The sequence below is a fragment of the Myotis yumanensis genome, unplaced genomic scaffold, assembly GCF_028538775.1.
Source record: "Myotis yumanensis isolate MYYU_CA2020_CCGP unplaced genomic scaffold, mMyoYum1.0.hap1 SCAF_19, whole genome shotgun sequence".
In the NCBI taxonomy this organism is placed as follows: Eukaryota; Metazoa; Chordata; class Mammalia; order Chiroptera; family Vespertilionidae; genus Myotis; species Myotis yumanensis.
This window is the reverse complement of record NW_027223770.1, coordinates 10,731,925-10,753,754: the sequence shown is the minus strand read 5'-3', so window position 1 is coordinate 10,753,754 and position 21,830 is coordinate 10,731,925. Positions and strand designations below refer to the sequence as shown.

Below are 21,830 nucleotides of genomic sequence, written 5' to 3'. Positions count from 1 at the left end.
TTAATTTGCTGATCCTTTAATGTGCTCTACAGCCACTACAACTAAATACATAATTTTAATCATTTTATTCTTTTAATTTTCTTATAGAAATTGGATGGCCAAGTCAGATCTGGCTCAAATTTAATGTCATAGAATTAACAAGGGAACTCTAGTTTTTTTCAGAGGATAGACAGATATACTGAAAATCATGTAATTTTTTAAATTTGTTGAGGGACTGTATGCTTCTGTGGGCTTAGTCAGTTTTATTACATTGGGAAAGGTTTGGATTAATGAGTGGAATAAATGACTGCTATGGGAGAACCACAGATCATTTGAACAGGAAGGTTTTTAGATGTCATCCATGTCAGCTCTCAGCTGGGTTCATGAATTCCTTATAAAATCCCTATGGAATGTTAGTCTGGATTTTATCACTTGCAGTGACTTGAAAGTCACAAGCTAGGAGAGGGAATAACTTCAGAATTTAAAAAATTCTTTTTTATAAGAATGTATAAATACTTCATGCTAAATACTTTAGGATAATTTAGACATGGATGGTTAAATCCATGTAAGTAATAATACTGTGTAAATATTTATCATGAACCACAAAGTGTTCATTATTTCTAAAAGTAATCGTAACAACCCACTCATAACATTAATGGAACCATCTAATCACTGATGATAAGAACTATAAATTCAAAGCTTGGCTGGGCCAATTGTCCCTTACTTTGTGTAATCATAGGGAGAGACTTAACCTTTTCTTTTTTCATACTGTTTTAGATAAATGAAATAAATACACAGATCAATCAGCTGATTGAAAAGAAAATGTTGAGAAATGAGCCAATTGAAGGCAAACTCTCACTATATCGACAACAGGTAAGCCCATTCTTTTGGTCCACTTAGCTCTGAGCATCTTCATAAACACCACAGGCTGTGTTATTTGTAGTGTTAAAGTGAGAAGGAAGAAAGCAATCAATGTTCTTCTGTCATTGCTAATCTCCAGATTATAACAAGGAACTTATGGGAAAAGCTACAAAAGACGCGTGTTCAAGTTTGAAATGCAATATACCTGATAACGCTTAGTTTCCTTTGCGTCTGCCAACTGTGGTGATAGGGCTATTTGTGTTTATATCTGTGAATGTGGAATTTGATTATTTAAATGAAAGGTTATCTTAAGTGATATAAATAAAAATAAAATATTTGTAATCTTTAATGAATTAAAGGCAATATATCATTTCAAGATTAAAGTTAGTTTGCAAGAATAGAATGAATTAAATTTTAGTGCTAAGGCAGTGGTTCTCAACCTTCTGGCCCTTTAAGTACAGTTCCTCATGTTGTGACCCAACCATAAAATTATTTTCATTGCTACTTCATAACTGTCATGTTGCTACTGTTATGAATCGTAATGTAAATATCTGATATGCAGGATGGTCTTAGGCAACCCCTGTGAAAGAGTCGTTCGACCGCCAAAGGGGTCGCGACTGACAGGTTGAGAACCGCTGTTAAGGCATTTATCATTTTTTCCACACTTTTAGATCATGAGATTATATATGTTGTAATGTGTTTCTAGACCAAAGAGTCAGATGAAAGCCATGGATTCTCTGAAAAGAACCCAGGCAGGAGTTTAGTGTGAAGAGCATTCTGTAACCTCAGGAAATACTGAGCTACGTAACAAAGCACTATTCAAGGATGTTAGAATTTTTAAAAACCGTTTTACAGTAGAAAATTTCAACCATATACCAAGGTAGGGAAGGTAGTTCACCTTCCTGTTTCCCTAAGTTATAGCAATCATGGCCTTCTTGTGTCATTTCTACCGCCAGCCCAACTGGATTATTTTGAAGCAAACCTTAGATTTAATATCATTTCATCTATAAACATTTCAGAATGTATCACCAAAAAATTAGGTTTTAAAATTTTAATTCCAACAGCATATCACATAAACTACTGTTTTTAAAGTTCACCCGTGTTGTAGCATGTATCAATACCTCATTCCTTATTATTACTGGATAACATTCCATTGTATGGATGCTTTCACATTTTGTTCACTCATTCATCAGTTGATGGGCATTTGGGTTGTTTCTACTTTCCGGCTATTAGGAATCATGCAGCTGTGGACATTTTGATACAAGTTTTTGTGTGGAAATATGTTTTTCTCTCCATTGACTATCTTTCTAGGAGTTGCGGGTTCATATGATAATTTATTTAACACTGAGGAAATGCCAAACTGCTTTCCTATGAGCTATACCATTTTACATTCCTACCAACAGTGTATGAAAGTTCTGATTCCTCTACATTCTTGCCAATACTTGTTATTATCTGTCTTTTTTTATTGTAGCCATCCTGGTGGATATGCTTACGTTGAAATTTTAGCTTGGTAAAGTATAAAACAGAGAATTTCACAATTTAACAGGATGTTGATTGGATATGTTTTATTTTACATTGGCATTTAATGCTCAATTAGGCATCCATAATTTCACGTAAAAAAGAAGCAAAAGCTGAGGAACTGCAGGAAACAAAGGAGAAGTTAGCCAGCCTAGAGCGGGAGGTGTCTGTGAAGACAAACCAGGCCCGGGAGTTTGATGGCACTGAAGTTCTGAAGGGAGATGAGGTAAGTTGAGGTCTCTCATGGGACAAGGATATGAGTATTGTTCTTGTTTGAAACCATGAATACTTTTACCATTTTTCTTAATGTCAATAATGGGAAGTTAGTATTATTTTATGAAACCTCTTTCTGTATAACTGAAAACTCTGTGTAGTAATATTAAGATATTCTTGATGTACAATGACAGATCTTAATGATTTTATAAGCTAATATTCTAAATTTCCACTCTTTAATAAGTGGGTTTATACTGGGTTTATTTTATAAAAGTGAAATCAAATGAGTAGGAACAGATAAGAAAAAAATTCATAATTGTTGATAAATGTAATTTCATAGAGAGCTGAGAACAATCACCACTAAGATACTTTGTCAGTAATGTGTGTTTGACCAGTTGCACTGACACCTTTAAAATTACTTCATTGTGGATTTTTACAAAGTTTAAAAATACAGTTATATCTTGCATTGCTACATACATTTTAAATTTTGAACAGTGCTTTAACAGCTGTTATTTATCATTTTGTCAGGCTCATGAGATTATTAGTAGGACAAGTAATAATTGTCCTTTATAGGTGATTAAACTTAAGCACCAAAAATATAATTCCCCATCTCCTTTTTATAAAGTTAGCTCAAAGAAGAATGAAGGAAGGAAGGAAAATATCTTATCTTCAGCTCAGTGCTTTTTTTTTTTTTTTTTTTTTTTAGCAAATCAAGTGGTAGATCACATTTTAATCTTAAACATTGCTTGCACTTTACCACCTCTTACAGCTTTGTTATTTTACATTAGCTAAGAGGCCTCAGCAAAGGCTGCTTTGAAAAGCTGCTCTGTCCAGACCTCATTTTGGCTTTGAAAAGTTGTTGAATTCATACTGTTACAAATTTGCAGGGAACCTTCACTGTGCCAAACACTTTTTTCTGTGGTGCTTCTTTCTGATTGTAACCTCCCAATATGCCTCTTAGCTTATTTGGGAAGTGGTAGGTTTTCAAAAGTCAGCACTTGATTGAAACATTCCTTTGGCTTTTAACATCTACTTCCAGATTGCTTTGAGACATGGGGAGTATTTTAAATGATACTTGGAAGCCAACAGCATGTGCTTCGTGACATCCTTGCTAGCCAAGAAAAAAAAAAAAAGATTAATTATGCAGCAATTCTGCTTTATAAGAGAACATGTTATCTCCTAGCATTTTTATCTTTTCTTAAGAAAATGCTGCCCAATTGACAGGAAATAGTAATTGATATGGCCACATTTGGCATGAGTGGTGCTTATAATCCAGCATTAGCTATTCCCCGTATGCAAGTAGAGGCACAAGAACCCAGTGCCAAGCTATTAGCCTTTATTTATTTATTTTTAAGTTTTTAAAAATGTATATATTTTATTGATTTCAGAGAGGAAAGGAGAGGGAGAGAGAAACATCAATGATGAGAGAGAATCATTGATTGGCTGCCTCCTGCACGCCCCCTACTGGGGACTGAGCCTAAAACCTGTGCATGTGCCCTGACTGGGAATGGAACCACAACCTCCTGGTTCATAGGTTGACGCTCAACCACTGAGCCACACCAGCTAGCTATTAGCCTTTATTTTTGACTAAATATATTGTATAGGAGAAGTATCCAATGGCAGAAAAAGCATTCTTTTTTTTTTAAGGGTAGTCAAGTTAATTTTTAAGGAATGGCCAGAAACTAGGACAAATCAAGTAAGCCACTTACTTGGCAGTTACCTAAAAGAACAGAGGGTATTGGGGAACATTCAGTATAATTTTATAAGTAACAAATCTTGGTAGACAAATTTTATTTTCTACTTTGATAAAGTGATAGGCCATATGAACAAAAGGGAGAAAGTTTGTTATACTTACAATTATATAATACTAGAGGCCTGGTGCATGAAATTCATGCACTTAGGGGGGGGTGGGAGGCATCCCTCATCCCGGCCTGCACCCTCTCACAGTCTGGGAGCCTTGGGGGATGTCCGACTGATGGCTTAGGTCAACTTCCTGCAGGGAGAGGGCCTAAGCTGGCAGTTGGACATTTTTAGCACTGCCACGGAGGCAGGAGAGGCTCCCACCACCGCCGCTGTGCTCAAGCAGTGAGCTCGGCTCCGGGCTTCTGGCTGAGCAGCACTCCCCCTGAAGGAGCACACTGACCACCAGGGGGAAGCTCCTGCGTTGAGCATCTGCCCCCGGTGGTCAGTGCACGTTATAGTGACCAGTCATTCTGCTGTTCGGTCGATTTGCATATTAGTCTTTTATTATATAGGATAGATGGACTTAACTGGGGTTTCATTTGATACCACATGGTAACCACCAAAAAAAATTATGTTCTTTGCCACTCATCTGTATACACAGTAGGTGAGAGAGTATCAAGAAGTAGTAGTGTCCTGGACGGTATGCTAAGTGGTTAGAGCATCCGCCCTTGCACCAAAGATTCTCAGGTTTGATCACTGGTCTGGTTGTTGCACCAAGAGTGTATAAGAGTATATGTTTCCTCTCTTACTTAAAACTCTCCACCACATTTGATCCTCAATCTTTTAATTTTTGGCATTCTGATAATATTTTGCTTTAATTTTCATTTTTCTTGATTAGGAATTAGATTGAGTATCTAGCCACATACATATTTGGTCATTTAGATTTCTTCTGTCATTTTTCTGTTTATTTTATTTCTCCATTTTTTTTTCTAATGGATTGTGTTTCCCTATCTATTTATCATATTTTTACCTATATTCTGGATCATAATCGGGATAATTGTTTTCTTCTAGTCTGTTAGCTGTCTCTTTCTATACAGAGTCTTTTGTCACACAGAGGGTTTCTTCTTCCTCCCCAAACAGCTTTATTGAGATATACTTAGCATACAATAAACTGCACATACTTAAAGTGCAAATTGATGCTGTTATTTCAAGTTATGATAACTTCAAATATTGGGACATGATTTTAATATTAAGTGACTTCAGTTTTCCATAATCTGGAATGTTTTAAAAATCTTTACATAGAAATGTCTTACTTTATGCAGATTCAGTGTGAGAGGAGATATAAAGACAGTATGGTAGCAAGCATAATAGTTAATGGTCATGATTATGATTCTGAGTTGTCAATCAAAGGTTGCTGTGATCAGTATGATTTTTGTTAAGATAACAGAAAGCTTAAGTAACCTCTCTTCCAGGAAGCATAGCCTGTAATTATTTTCCCAGCTCACACCTCACAACCCTCATATGTATTCATGTGTGTGGTAACACAGAGAACAGTTAAGATCACTTGCTCAGTTTCTGCCCCCCTAAGAAACCAGTCAGCTCCATGACGACTGGGGCATATCTTGTGCTCACTACCATTTACTTAATAGCTGCCTGTAATAGGCACTTGGTAAATGTATAGAAAACCCAGACAAAAATGTATAACTAATATAATCTAATATAGACATATTTTTTCATAGAAACGTGAAAATAATCCTAATCATAATTGTTTATTTCATTGTATAGACAAAGTAATTTTTAAATACCTGCCCATAGCCCTGGACGATGGGGTTCAGTTGGTTGAGCATCATCCTCTGTGTGTGGAAAGGTTCCGGGTTCAATTCTGAGTCAGGGCACATACCTGGGTTGCAGGATCCATCCTCTATCGGGGATCAATGTTTCACTCTCACATCAATGTCTCTCTCTCTCTCTCTCTCTCTTCCTCTCTCTCTCAAATCAATAAAAAAGCATGTCCTGCCCTAGCCAGTTTGGCTCAGTGGATAGAGCGTCGGCCTGTGAACTGAAGGGTCCCAGGTTCGATTCTGGTCAAGGGCATGCACCTTGGTTGCGAGCACATGCCCAGTAGGGGTTGTGCAGGAGGCAGCTGATCGATGTTTCTCTCTCATTGATGTTTCTATCTCTCTATCCCTCTTCCTTCCTCTCTGTAAAAAATCAATAAAATATATATTAAAAAAGAAAGCATGTCCTTGGGTGAGGATTTTTATAAATTCTATATAATAAAAGCCTAATATGCAAATCAACCAAATGGCAGAACGACCAGTGGAATGACCAGTCGCTATGATGTGCACTGACCACCAGGGGCAGACCCTCAACACTGGAGCGACTGCAGGCCCCAGCCAGTCAAGGCGGGTGCCAGCAGCCCCCCCTCCTCCCATTGCCCCCTGGTCGCCCCACAGAGGGAGGCCACTGGTGGCAGTGGTGGTGGGGTTAGGGGGTGGTGTCGGCAAGTGGCAGGTGGCAGGCCGGCCAAGGCAGGTGTGAGTGGGGGGCCCCTCAATCACCCTGCCAGTTGCCCCCAGATCAGTCCTGATTGCAGGCCAGGCCTAGGGACCCTACCTGTGCAGAAATTTCGTTCTCCAGGCCTCTAGTAAATAAATAAATGCCTGACCATAAACCTATATTTGCCATTTACTATGATAGCCTCCAGTCAGTTCTTTTGGTAAGTGATGAGATTTCTGCTTTCATAGGCAATCTGAGCTTGATGACTTGTTTCACTTACTGGAGAGCAAAAAATAGAACTTGTGCTTCTTGTAGTAGTGCTACATGGCTACCATTGTAGTCACCCTGATCTCTCTATTAGCAAAGCAAACAAAAAGCAGCCCCAGTGATGCAGTGCCCCCTTCCCAGAGCTGTCATTCAAATGATAAATGCATGCCTTTTGGGTCTGAACTTTTTTACAGCAACAAATGAACCTCTGGTTAAGCTTCTGTTGGCACTTCATTCATTGAAAGGTCTTTCCTGGTTTGTGGTGCATGGGTATAGAGTCCATTGTGTTTTCTCCCCCAACCGTTACAAGAGCTTAGCTGTTTTGCTGTCAATACCTACTTTAAAAAGTGTGCTTATTCAAGTAATATTTATAAGCAGCTTTAAAAAGGCCCAATCAAGCCCGGCTGGCATGGCTCAGTGGTTGTGTGTCAACCTATGAACCAGGAGGTCATGGTTTGATTCCCGGTCAGGGCATATGCCTGAGTTGCGGGCTCGATCCCCAGTGTGGGGTGTGCAGAGGCAGCCGATCAATGATTCCCTCTCATCATTGATGTTTCTGTCTCTCTCTCCCTCTACCTTCTCCTCTGAAATCAATAAAAAATATATATATATTTTTAAAAGGCCCAACCAATTCATTCTACAGCTACCAACTGCAATCCTAAAATCCTAGAGCTAAATTGCAAAGATTATGAAATCTTTAAATACTTCAGAGAGAAGCACAATGAGGATAAGGGAATCCTGGCAAGATTTACTTCAGCTGTCAGATCCCGAAAAATCAGGAATCAAATTTTGACACTTGTAATTGAATCATCGCCCTTCCAAGTGAGCCAAGGCAAACCTGTGATATTTTTAGAACCTTTCAAATCACATTGTGCTCTTTAGAGTTCATAGCAGGACCTGAGGCCCCTAAAATTTTCTAAGAGTTGGAACAAAACAGAATCAAATAAATTAGGCTCCGTGCACTGTAATAGAAGTAACATATTACATATGCAATCTAGGTAATTCCATAATTTTAACCCCAAATTTGAAAACTTTTCATAGAAATTAGTTTGTGAGATTTAACTGCCTAGACAGCAGTTGAAAACCCCATTCGAGATATGGTAGCAGCTGTGTGATGGTGACTTGATTTATAATAGAAGCATAGAGACCCTGGGTGGTATGATTGACTGTGTTTCACAGATGTTCCTGTGCCACAAGTTTCTATTAAACAATTTCCTACCAGAATGTATCATATTGCTTATTATAAACTCTTTCAAGAATTAGCAGTTAATTATCCACTACCATATGGAGGCAATTATATTGTTTATGCTTGGCTTGGTGAGAGCTTTCTAATTTAAAGTTAAAAACGTCATACTAACAGGTTGGTAAAGGTTAACATAGTATTTGTATGTGTGTTTAGATATATGGCACTAGTTATGATGGGTGATTTGGAAAGACTGTCATTTTAGCAGAAAACAAAGGTTGCTGTGAAACATTTTTTTGCCTTAAAGCAAGTAGCAGCTCTGAGACCAGACTTTAGGAAATCCAAATGATTTATGACATGAAATTGACATGAAAAGATAGTCTTTGCAGGTTTTCTGCAAGTCTGAATTTAGACAGAATACAAGACACTGACAAATGGGCAAAAAAATTGTGGCCGTTGGGTATAATCATGCTACTCTTGAACAGTTGCCGTTATTTCTTTTTTTTTTTTAATATATTTTATTGATTTTTTACAGAGAGGAAGGGAGAGGGATAGAGAGTCAGAAACATCGATGAGAGAGAATCATCAATCAGCTGCCTCCTACACACCCCCTACTGGGGATGTGCCCGCAACCAAGGTACATGCCCTTGACCAGAATCAAACCTGGGACCCTTGAGTCCGCAGGCCGACGCTCTATCCACTGAGCCAAACCAGTTAGGGCAGTTGCCGTTATTTCATTACACACCTAACTTTCTTGGGCCTCGGGTTCTTGACCATATAAAGTAGTTATTATATGGTTGTCTTGTAAAGTCCTCGCAGCTAATTACTGTGGAAATAGTTGTCCTGTAAGATATTGAGGTGGAAAGTTTGCAGCAGGAATAGAGATTCCTGTTTCTATATAAATATCCAGAATGCTGTCTGGATCCAATAATACTTTTGCACTCCAGATAAGTTTTAAAGGCATCTAAATGGTTACATACTTAGGGAAATAGGCTGCCTTGCCCATTTAAAAAGCTAGCCCAGATTTTGATCATTACTGTGAAAGGTTCTAAAGTATATTAAATGGATAAGAGGAGGAAGAACATCTGTCAAATTTCGTTTTGATCACAAAGGAGCTGATTCGGTAAAATTGGTCCCAAAGCCAGAAGCTAGCACTATAAGGCATTAATCTTATTGATTTCAGCATCTAAAATGATGGCTGCTCTTTCTTAAATGACAAATTTAGATTACAAATGTATATTGGTCCAAATGATTAGTAATAGCTGCTATAATGGGCCTTCCTGCTCAGTGACAAGCTTTATAGTTCAGTTAAATGACAAATTTGTCTGATTGACCTGTTACTGCTATAGTGCACTATAGAAAGCCTTTTCCTAAATATCCCAAGGAGTCATTGTAAATCCCTATAGATGTACAATGAACATGAGAAAAAAGTGAAATCCCCTAATAAAGAAATGGAAATTAAAAGTAAGATTATCTTTTACATATAAAATTGACAATTATAAAAAGTACCATAAATAGACTTTGAAGGGCAGAATGTGTCAAAACCCTATTTCCTTTTGACCATTTCTGGAAATATCCTGTAGAAATTATTAAGAATTTGTCTATCCCGGCTGGCATGGCTCAGTGGTTGAGTATTGACCTATGAACAGGAGGTCATGGTTCAATTCCTGGTCAGGGCAAATGCCCAGGTTTCAGGCTCTATCCCCAGAGGAAGGTGTGCAGGAGGCAGCCAGTCAATGATTCTCTCTCATCATTGTTTCTCTCTTTCTTACTCTCCTTTCCTTTCTGAAATCAATAAAAAAAATATTTTAAATGTGTCTAAAGATTTATATTCAATATGTTCATCATGATTTTATTTTTATAATTTGAGAATTCAGAAATAATCTGAAATCCAAATGATAGAAGTACTAAAAAACAAAATTGAACTGAGTACATTTTAAAAATCTTACTGGCTTTATTCATCTCTTAATGAATCAGGCAGCATCCCATTTAGTCAGAGAGGAGCTCTAAGGAGCTGTACAAAATGGAAGACTTCTATAGACAGAAGGGAGCTGGCCAGGCAAAAAGGGGATTGGTTGTGGCACGGTCACCTTCCTTTAGGGGACAGCAGGGGCCTGTCAGGCAGACTACCTTATTAGTGGTGACCAGGTAATTCCTGGTGGACTGGTTTAAGATTCCATTCCTGGGAGAGGCTGCAACTGTAATTAATTTAGGTATTAAGTCTTGGTTTGGTGACAGTGACTTGTGTTTTTTCTCTCTCTTTTAAAAAAAAATTTTTTTAATTGATTTCAGAGAGGAAGGGAGAGGGAGAGAGAGGTAGAAACATCAGTAGCGAAAGAGAATCATTGATCGGCTGCCTTCTGCACGTCCTCTACTGGGGATCAAGCCCACAACCCGGACGTGTGCCCTGACCAGGAATCAAACCTTGAGCTCCTGGTTCATAGGTCAACCACTGAACCACACCGGCTGGGCTGTTTTCTCTTTCTTAACAGAATAAACTTGCAATGGAAGAAACATTGATAATGCGTTTCTTTCCCCTAGTTCCTTGGGGTAGTAGAGCCCTCAGAGTGCTTTGATGGCCACCTGTTGTTTAATTGAATGGAACCATGATTAATCTGACCCCAACTCCCTTCCCTTAAGTAGTTTGTCCAATGAACGTCAAGTAACAACCAATCAGCAGAGAGCACATTGAGTAATTGGTGGGTTTGTTCTTTCACCAAAAACATTTATAGCTTTTAAAAATAGTTCTGGAGCACAGCAAGATAGAGAAGGGGAAATTGGCCTAGATAATACAGAGGATAGCAGATGAATAGGGTTGATTTCATTTTGGGCACTTTGCCCAGGACACTTTTAATAGAACATATTATAGTTACTCTAGGGATTCTGAGTCTGTGGTTATGTCAGGCTTACACATTTATTCTTTAAAAGGAAAAATTGCAAATTATAGGTATATTGGTATGACTTAAAATTTTAAAACCATTACTATAATCCAGCCACTGATAATTTGCTGTGTGGGCTGAATTCCTTAATATTAAAACCAACTTAATCATGGATAGAAACATATTTTGAACTTCCTTCCTCTAAAACACAATGTGTTCTGTATTTCTTTTAAAGTTTAAATCAACTTTAGAACGATGTCTAAACTAGGGATTAAAAGTTATTTTTATGTGAAGAATTTTTAATCTTACTATTTTTAAGGGCATTTTTTAAATACACAGGAACGAATCAAGTCTTTAAGGGGAAAAAAAGTACCTAAATTTGAGAAATGTTATACTTCCTATTTTACTATCTTACAAATTTAGAATTACTGACCTTAGATTTAGCTGTATAACTTAAAAGGAAAAATACTGACAGTAATAGAATTTTACATAAGGATTTACACCATTTAGATGGATCCAAAAAATTAAAACATACACAAAGTGTGTTGAATCAGGCAGTTAGTCTTTTTAAGTTTTCTAATAAAACTAAGTTATTATTATATACTTGGGACATGTGCTAGATAGTAGAAAATAAAATGTTTCTTAAACATTGAGAGTATATGTAGTATTTAGCAACTACTTTTCTACTCATTAAACTGATATTGTATTCTCTTACAGTTCAAGCGATATGTCAGTAAACTTCGAAGCAAGAGTACTGTTTTCAAAAAGAAGCATCAGATAATAGCTGAATTTAAAGCTGAGTTCGGTCTCTTGCAGAGGACGGAAGAACTCCTTAAACAACGTCTTGAAAATATTCAGCATCAACTGGTAATACAGTATTATCTTGGGGTGCTAAAGTTACAAATGTCAGGAGGTTTATGGGTTATAGCTCTGGGGTTTTTAATAGAAAAATCATACAATTATTGTTTTTTTCTGATTAATTACAGGGATGTCATATAAGCTGATTCATTTATGTTTAATGTAGCAGGAAGCAGTCTTTTTTTTTTTTTTTACCCCTCCCCCCAGGAAGCACTCTTATGCTTGCTGACTTTGGGGTAATTAATAGCCTTATGATGTCCTACAATATAATAACCCTTTTCTTTGCCTGTTGGTCCACCGGCATGAGGAGCCCAAGTGACAACATGGTAGCCAGAGCATTAAGTGTAGAGGGTCCCTTCATGTGCCTTCCAGTAGAAGCATGCCCAGCTCTGGAAACCAGAGAAGGAAAGTTAATTCCTTAAGTGGATAAGTGGGAAACCCAGTGAGTGATAACCCTCATACTTTCGAGACCCATGTATTCAGTCTGTTTGGAACACAGCTCCTAAAGACTAGAACTCATCCTCACAAGCCACCAGTTCCAATCTGGCCACTTAGCTGTCCCTTCACGAGGTCCTTCCTCTGTTCTGTCAGGTCATTTGCTCTCTGGATGGGGTGGTGTGTGGTACAGTGACTGAATCCCAAGGTCATGTGCTCACCACCACACCTCCTTTACCATAAAGTAGGTCTCTTGGTCTGAGGTGATATATGTGGGAATCTACATCAGTAGACCAGATACTCTGAGCCCTTGGATAGTGGTGTGGGCTGGAACATTGTTGGCAAGAAAGCAAACCCTTACCCAGAATATGGGTAGTGCCAGTCAGGATGAAATGTCTTTTCAGAGCAGGAAGGATCTGATGTTATCATATTGCCACTAAGTAGATGATTGGTTTCCTCAAGGGATGATTCCATACCCTTGAGGAGACCAATTGATCTCTGTTGCTGCCAGGTCAGATGTGTGGCAATGGCAGTGGCAATGGCTAGATGGGCATTAGTCAGAGAGAGCCCATGCTATTTTGCCCATGTGTAGCCTCCATCTTTGCCAACATAGCCATTCTGTTCATGAGGCCATTATCCAAGCAATGGGTGGTCATTGACAGAGGCTGGCTGACACTAGAAGGTGGCGGGTTCAATTCCTGGTCAGGGTGAGTATGGAAAACAACTGATTGATGTTTCTCTTGCTCACTCTCTCCCTTCCTTCCTCTCTCTAAGATTAATTTTTTTAAATTACTTTATCTGAACCCTCCAACAAGCCTCTCATGTCATTTAAAATAAGTCCAAGTTCTTTCCTTGGCCTAAAAATAAGGTAACAATATAATTTATCATCTAAACTAGGACACTTTTGAGAATGCAAAGGACAACAGACATAGACTGAGACTGTCCCAGCAAACCAGCTGAGTCCTCTATGATCCCTCCCCCACCCCACTGGATTCTCACTCTATTTTCAGCTGCACCAGTCTCCCAGCTATTTCGTGAACAAGCCAGGCATGTTCCTGCCTCATGTCTTGTGCACTTGCTGGTCTCCCAGGTGTCTACAGGGCTTGCTCCCCCACTTCCTTCAGGGCGTTCTCAGATGTCATCTCAGGAAGACCTATAACCACCTTTTACTTAAGATTTCAACCCCACTCTCACCTCACACTGTGTTTTACTTGTTTACATGTTACTTGTTTACTCTCACTAGAAGTAAGCTCTGTGAGCGAGGGGATTTTTCCCTGTTTTGTTCACTGCCGAGAACTGTGCTTGGCACATTTGGGCATATAACAAATATTGGATGAGTAAGCAAATGTAAATACAATTGGATCACTTGAGAATTTACTCATTCACCAAATATTTATTGAATGTGTCCTGTTTTATATTCTATGCAGAGTACATAGCACTATTTTAAAGTCTAAAATTAGAATTGATTTCTATGTACCTGAAGATAGTAAAATTTAGTGTGAATTTATAACATATAAAGAGATGCTATTATTGTTGAAGTCAATAAAGATTGTCCTTTAGGATTCTAAGCTAATTTATTTCATTTACAACTCTAATATTATAGATTAAATATGTATACTTCTTATGGAGTCATTGAGGTTTTGACACCAAATTTGTGGCCCCATTTTTAAAAAATATATCTTTATTGATTTCAGAAAGAAAGGAAGAGGGAGAGAGAGATAGAAACATCAGTAATGAGGGAGAATGATTGATGGCTGCCTCCTGCACAATTGGGGATTGAGCCCCCAACACTGGCATATTGAACCTCCTGGTTCATAGGTTGACCTCTATTTATTCTTTACTTTTAGCAAACCATTGAGGAGAAAAAGGGTATATCTGGATATAGTTACACCCAGGAAGAGCTGGAGAGAGTGTCTGCACTGAAGAGTGAGGTTGACGAAATGAAAGGACGGACCCTGGATGACATGTCTGAAATGGTGATTACACATTTTTAGTGGTTTTTTACTGGGTATAGAAGGCAGATGTTTTTGTTTGTCCAGTTTTTAGTGAAACTTCAGATTTTCCTTTCTGCATATTGTTTATATTTTTATCTGTATCAGTCTCTTGAATTTTTGCATTCTAGTAAGGTTGTTCAACTTACAACAGTTCATGTGTTTTGTGGTTTCTGAAGTGTGTGAAAGTTATACAACATTAAGGAAATAGTTAAGATTTTAAAAAAAGTTTTCCCAACATACCACCCTAACTAATAAAATTATTTCGTTTTTGGGTGTGTCCTTAGTATCTTTCCATATTTAGAGCTGTCGTTTAGCCAGAATGTACTGATACAGCCTCGTGAGGCATTAGAACGTTTAACTCTTTCTTTACTTATTGGTGAATAGCTGCTGCCCCAAACTCTCAGCCTGTCTTATCCACGTTGGCTGCTTGCCCAGAACCCCAGCATCTCACCACAAGCTGACTCATAAAAAGATTAACATTGTCCTCACCGGTTTGGCTCAGAGGATAGAATGTCGGCCTGTGGACTGAAGGGTCCCGAGTTTGATTCTAGTAAAGGACACATACCTCAGTTGCAGGCCTAATCCCTGGCCCCGGTCAAGGTACATGTAAGAGGCAACCAATTGATGTGTCTCTCTCATATCGATGTTTCTTTCTCTGTCTCTTTTTCTCCCTTCCACTCTCTAAAAATCAATTAAAAAAAATATCCTCGAGTGAGGATTAACAACAAAAAAAGATTAACATTGAGCACCTGTAGAGGCCTGCAAGACTGCCTTCATCTCTATAGCTGGTGTCCATTGTGATTGATTATTACTTATGCCATTTGGGTTATTAAGTATCTTGAATATCACTTCATTTATGTTTATGTATATTTTATATAACCTACGTAATTACATATTGTTTTACATAACAACATGATTGTAGTTGTAGATAGGCAACTTGTAGTTTATTTTAGTCATTACTTGTTAGATTATAAATATTTTGCCATATTGGTTTGCAGTGTTAATAATTGACATTTTGAATAGTTCAGTGCTATTCCATCTTACCGAGGAATCAAGATTTACTAAATCACTTTCCTATTGTTTGGCATTGAAGTAATTTATAGTTTTTTTACTCATATATAACACTTTATGCATGTAGTATTTTTGTTCTTTTGAATTCTTTTTTTAAATGTCATGTATTTTTTTTAAATGACAGGTAAGAAAACTGAATTCACTGGTATCTGAAAAGAAGTCAGCTCTAGCCCCAGTTATAAAAGAGCTAAGACAACTGCGTCAAAAATGTCAAGTAGGTGAATTTGATTTTGTGATACTTTTACTATTTTATCTGGTTGAGATATAGTAATTAGAATCCTGAATATTTTACTTGGGTCATTTATAGGAAACACATTATTGTTATTATTACTATTATTATTATTATATTGATATGATTCGGCAAAAGAGAAGAAGAATGTGACCTGAAAAGGTTTCTCTTTAATTTATGCTACTTGGTTTGTCATAAAAATTTTTTTTTTTTTTTCCTGGTCTCATTATTTTTTTTATTTTATTTTATTTTTTTTAAATCTTTATTGTTCAGATTATTACATTTGTTCCTCTTTTTTCCCCCCATAACTCCCCTCCTCCCAGCTCCCACCCCACCCTCCACCCTCACTCCCCACCCACTGTGTTCATCCATAGGTGCATGATTTTTGTCCAGTCACTTCCCTCATCTCCCACACCCCTTTTCCCCCCAAGAATAGTCAGTCCATTCCCTTTCTATGTCCCTGATTCTATTATAATCACCAGTTCATTCTGTACATCAGGTTATTTATTCACTTGATTCTTAGATTCATTTGTTGATAGATGCATATTTGTTGTTCATAATTTGTATCTTTACCTTTTTCTTCTTCTTCCTCTTCTTAAAGGATACCTTTCAGCATTTCATATAATACTGGTTTGGCGGTGATGAACTCCTTTAGCTTTTCCTTATCTGTGAAGCTCTTTATCTGACCTTCAATTCTGAATGATAGCTTTGCTGGATAAAGTAATCTTGGTTGTAGGTTCTTGGTATTCATCACTTTGAATATTTCTTGCCATTCCCTTCTGGCCTGCAAAGTTTCTGTTGAGAAATCAGCTGACAGTCGTATGGGTATTCCCTTGTAGGTAATTGAGCCTCTTTCTCTTGCTGCTTTTAAGATTTTCTCTTTGTCTTTTGCTCTTGGCATTTTAATGATGATGTGTCTTGGTGTGGTCCTCTTTGGATTCCTTTTGTTTGGGGTTCTCTGCGCTTCTTGAACCTGTAGGTCCATTTCTTTCTCCAGGTGGGGGAAGTTTTCTGCCATTATTTCTTGAAATAGGTTTTCAATATCTTGCTGTCTCTCATCTTCTGGCACTCCAATAATTCTGATATTAGTCCGCTTAAAGCTGTCCCAGAGGCTCCTTACACTATCTTCACACTTTCGGATTCTTTTTTCATTTTGCTTTTCCAATTGGGTGTTTTTTGTCGAATCTTTGGTTTGATTCTTGAGCTCCTCTGGTCTGCTATTGGGTATAATATTCTTTATTTCAGTCCGTGTATGCTTACTTTCTAATTTCTTTATCGTAGCATCGAGGGTCTCATTAGTTTTCGTGAGGCTCTGCACAAATTTATGGCAAGCCCTCAAAATTGCGATTCTTAGCTCCATATCCTCCATTTCTGTCATGTTTTTTTGTCTCCGCATCTTTTATGCTTTCTTGGTGCACCCCCTTGTGGTCCCTGTGTGCAGTCTTGTTCTAGCCAAGCCTTAATTGTTGTAGTTAACACTAGAGGGATTTGACCACCAGGCCGACTGGCTGTAGGAATCAGCTGTGCGGAAAACGTCTGTCTTCTGGGGAGGCGCTAATCCAGCCTTTGCCTGAGGCGATCGGCAAATGGCTGTGCACAGGGCTTGGGCGGGCGGGATCAACAGGGCGGGGGGAGGGAGCCGCTATGGCCGCTCTCAGTCCGTCCCCAGGGGCTCTGCCTCTCTGTCCCAGTAACCGCTGCAAACCTCGGAGGGGCCGTAGCCAGACAGTCCCGCTTCTCCTGTTTGAGTCTGGGTCCCTAGAGACTCGCCCGGATCTGTAGCCCAGAGTCTGAGACTCACTCCTGATTGAAAACGGGTTTGTCATAAATTTTGGGGGGGAGGAGAGAAGGAGAAGAAGGAGTTTAAGCTAAAACCACAAGTGCAGCCAGTTGAGCTTTTTGCTTTAAATCTTATGAGACCTATAAATATGAAGTCACATTCTTCTGTGGTCAGGTAGAAGCTGAAAGTCTGCTGACAAGTGGTGACAAGTTAACTTAAATAAATGAACTTACTTTGCTGGGGGGCAAACTCTGATAGTGTATGATAAGTGAGGAAATGCCATTACTTGGGAGCTAATTCTAACCACTACTTTAAAAAATAAACTATTAGGAGGTAAATGCCCCGCACAAAGCCAGGTCAGGTGGCCTCCACCATTCAACATGAGCGGCAGTTCATACCCTTCATGTAGTAATTTTAGGTTTGAATGTGGGCCTGTATTGCATGTGCCTAAATTGGAACCATAAAACTCTTAGTGAGTGCCATCAGAATCAGAGAAGCAAAATAAAAAATCACACAGATTTGGCCCTAGTCAATTCGGCCTGCAGACTGAAGGATCCTGGGTTCGATTCGGGCCACGGGCACATGGCCAGGTTGTGGGCTCGACCCCTAGTAGGGGGTGTGAGGGAGGCAGCTGATCAGTGATTCTCTCTCATCATTGATGCTTCTATCTTTCTCCCTCTCCCTTCCTCTCTGAAATCAATAAAGAAATATATTTTTTAAAAAGAAAAGAAAAAATCACACAGATTTGGAAGTCAGATAGACATCATTTCCTCTTTATGAAATTACTAGAGAGCCTGAGACAGGTTTAGTGACCTATCCAACTAGAGGAGGAGAAAGTGGGAGAGTTGGGGCTTGACTCTGGCATCTACATCATCTTATTTCAAAACCCTTGCTTGTTCTATTACACACTGCTGCCATAACAAAAGGAATGGAAGCGACAGGTCTCTGTTCTCTGGAGTTGATGCTCTAATAGGTGAGATGGGACAAATACCATCTAATTTGATAATAATATAAAACACTTAATCACATCATATATTTAACTGATTAAATAAAATAGTACATATAAGGCACTTTGCAACAATGACGAATCCATAAGAACTTTAAAAAAACTATCATTATAATTATTAAAAATAGTTTAAAAAGATGGAATATTATTCCTTTTCAACCTAATTGTTTTCTAAGTAAAACCATATACTAGATCTTAAATGCTATAAAGTCCTTTATTATTTTATACTAGAAGCCTGGTGCATGAAATTCGTGCATGGGGGGCGGGGGGGGGGATATAGTAGGGGGGGATCCTTCAGCCCAGTCTGTGTTCTCTTGCAATCTGGGGATGTCGGGCCTAAACTGGCAGTCGGACATCCCTCTTGAAATCTGGGATGCTGCATGCACCAGTGACCATACTTTTCATACAGGTGAAAGGCATCTTGCTGTTGTATGGGCAGCTACATTTTTTGCCCTATTATGAAAAGTAGTACATAACATGATCCTGCTGAGGCAGTAGTACCATTTTCCCCATCTTATGGGTGGAAAAACTGAAGCAGAGAGAAGTTAAATAATTGGCTTTGTCACACAGTTATATCTGTCAGAATCAGGGCTGACCACAAGATGTGCAAGCCAGAATCCATGCATGTCATCGCTGCATCATCCTGTTTTTTCAGTGTTAGAGTAGCCTTGCTACGTTTAATTTCTAAATCTAAGAGACTGTTCCCAATATATAGGGTCGGGTCCCTAGGCCTGGCCGACAATCAGAGTCATCTGTGGGGTGACTGGCAGGCGGGGCAATCGGGGAGCCCCCACTCGCACCCACCTTGGCTGGCGGCCTGGCATCGCCCGCTGACTGGTGCCCCACCCCCCAATGGCCGCTTCCAGTCGCCTCCCTCTCGGGAGGCAGATGCGCAAGGCAGGAGCTGCCCCCAACCAGGAGCAGCTCCTGTATTGAGCGTCTGTTCCCTGGTGGTCAGTGAGTGTCATAGCGACTGGTCGATCCACTGTTCAGTCGATTTGCATATTAGGGTTTTATTATATAGGATAAGGTAACCAAAACCTGAAATTCATTTTCATATGATTTAACTAAATTTCTCTGTATGTAAAGGACTACCTGCCTCTCCTATTACAAAGAAATGTAGCTATCTCACCACCATCCCTGAATAATACATCCCTCCATATTTGTCAAGTCAAAGAGGTGCCTAAGTCATCTGAGCATTTTTATCTCTGTCTTTTGCCATGTTAAAAAGCCAAATACTGTATTTTTTCTTTTCTTTTTAAAGATATTGTTACTGATTTCAGAGAGGAAGGGAGAGGGAGACAGAGATAGAAACATCAATGATGAGAGAGAATCATTGATTGGTTGCCTCCTACATGCCCTCCACTGGGGATCAAGCCTGCAACTCAAGCATGTGCCCTTGACTGGAATCGAATTTGGGACCCTTCAGTCCACAGGCCGACACTCTATCCACTAAGCCAAACTGGCTAGGGCTGTATTTTTTCATTTATATGAGTTACCTAAAGTCCCATTTGTATAGATTTAGTTCTGTTTGCTCTGATTGAATTTGTGCTTTTTGTTTTCCATTAACTCTGGAAAAATTCTACATACATAATATCTTCAAACATTCTTTACCTGGTCGGTCTTGCCTTCTCCAGCAATTCATACTAGATCAGTGGTTCTCAACCTTGGCTGCACATTAGAATCACCTGGGAATCTTTTTAAAATCCTGATTTCTGGGCCTCATCTGCCGGAAATTCTGTTTCTTTGTTACTAATGTTGTGGCCCCACCCCATAACAAAGAAACAGAATTTCCGGAGGGTGAGGCCCAGAAATCAGAATTTTAAAAAGATTCCCAGGTGATTCTAATATGCAGCCAAGGTTGAGAACCACTGTACTAGATCAGTGATCAGTAAGCTCATTAGTCAACAGGGCCAAATATCAACAGTCCCAACGATTGAAATTTCTTTTGAGAGCCAAATTTTTTAAACTTAAACTATATAAGTAGGTACATTGTTATTAACTTAATTAGGGTACTCCTACCCATGGTCATCAAACTGTGGCTCACGAGCCACATTCGGCTCTTTGGCCCCTTGAGTGTGGCTCTTCCTAAGCCATAGGAGTACCCTAATTAAGTTAATAACAGTGTACCTACCTATATAGTTTAAGTTTAAAAAATTTGGCTCTCAAAAGAAATTTCAGTCATTTTACTGTTGATATTTGGCTCTGTTGACTAATGAGTTTGCTGACCACTGCCTAAGGCTTAGGAAGAGCCACACTTGCGAGCCACAGTTTGACGACCACTGTACTAGATGAATGTTAGACACATGCTGTGCTCTATTGCTTAACCCCACTTTCATATTTTATCTTTTTGTCTATGATGAATTTTGGATAATTTCTTCAGCGCTGATTACTAGTTCAGTCTTTTATTTCCTGAGCTGGGTCTAATCTTATGTTTATGCCACTTCTTAGTTCTTCATGTCAGTGACAATTATGTTCATTTTTGTCTTATTTTTGCTCACTGTCCCTTTTTCATCTTTTGTTTTCAGTTCCTCCTTTATTTATTTTAAACATACTAAGTAGGCATATTTCTGATATCCTGAGTTTTTGGAGGTGTAGCCCTGCTGTTTTGTATATCTTCTGATTCTCACACATAATGGATTGATTGTTTCCCTATATGTTTATACTTTGGGATTGTGAGCTTCTCTTGAGGTTTTGTCTCTCTCTCTTTTTTTTTAATCTTTATTGTTGAGATTATTACAGATGTCCTCCTTTCTTCCCCCCATAGCTCCCCTCCACCCAGTTCCCACCCCACCCCAGGCCCTCGCCACCCTATTGTCTGTGTCCATAGGTAATGCATACATGCATATAAGATCTTTGTCTAATCTCTTCCTGCACCCGCCCACACCCTCTTCCCTCTGAGAATCGTCAGTCTGTTACATTTCCATGCCCCTGATTCTGTTCCATTCACCAGTTTATTCTGTTCATCAAATTTTTATTCATTTGATTTTTAGATTCACTTGTTGATAGATATGTATTTGGTGTCACTTTGTTCATAATTTTTATTTTTACCTTTATCTTCCTCTTCCTCTTCTTAAAGAATACCCTTCTCATATAATACTGGTTTGGTGGTGATGAACTCCTTTAGCTTTTTATTGTCTGTGAAGCTCTTTATCTGACCTTCAATTCTAAATGATAGCTTTGCTGGATAGAGTAATCTTGGTTGTAGGTTCTTGCTATTCATCACTTTGAATATTTCTTGCCACTCCCTTCTGGCCTGCATAGTTTCCGTTGAGAAATCAGCTGACAGTTGTATGGGCACTCCCTTGTACATAACTAACTGTTTTTCTCTTGCTGCTTTTAAGATTCTCTCTTTGTCTTTTGCCCTTGGACCAC

General features: G+C 38.8%; 1 protein-coding gene across 6 annotated transcripts in view; it reads left to right on the top strand.

Annotated features, from left to right (window-relative positions):
* The window catches only part of IFT81 (intraflagellar transport 81), a 192,661-nt gene that overhangs the window by 152,634 nt on the left and 18,197 nt on the right, over positions 1-21,830 (top strand). For all 6 annotated transcript variants that reach the window (XM_070399901.1, XM_070399900.1, XM_070399904.1 and 3 more), the window contains 5 exons: positions 757-852; positions 2,438-2,584; positions 11,800-11,949; positions 14,223-14,351; positions 15,565-15,654. In XM_070399901.1, coding sequence (XP_070256002.1) covers positions 757-852; positions 2,438-2,584; positions 11,800-11,949; positions 14,223-14,351; positions 15,565-15,654 — 612 coding nt within the window. The remainder of the gene's footprint in view (positions 1-756; positions 853-2,437; positions 2,585-11,799; positions 11,950-14,222; positions 14,352-15,564; positions 15,655-21,830) is intronic.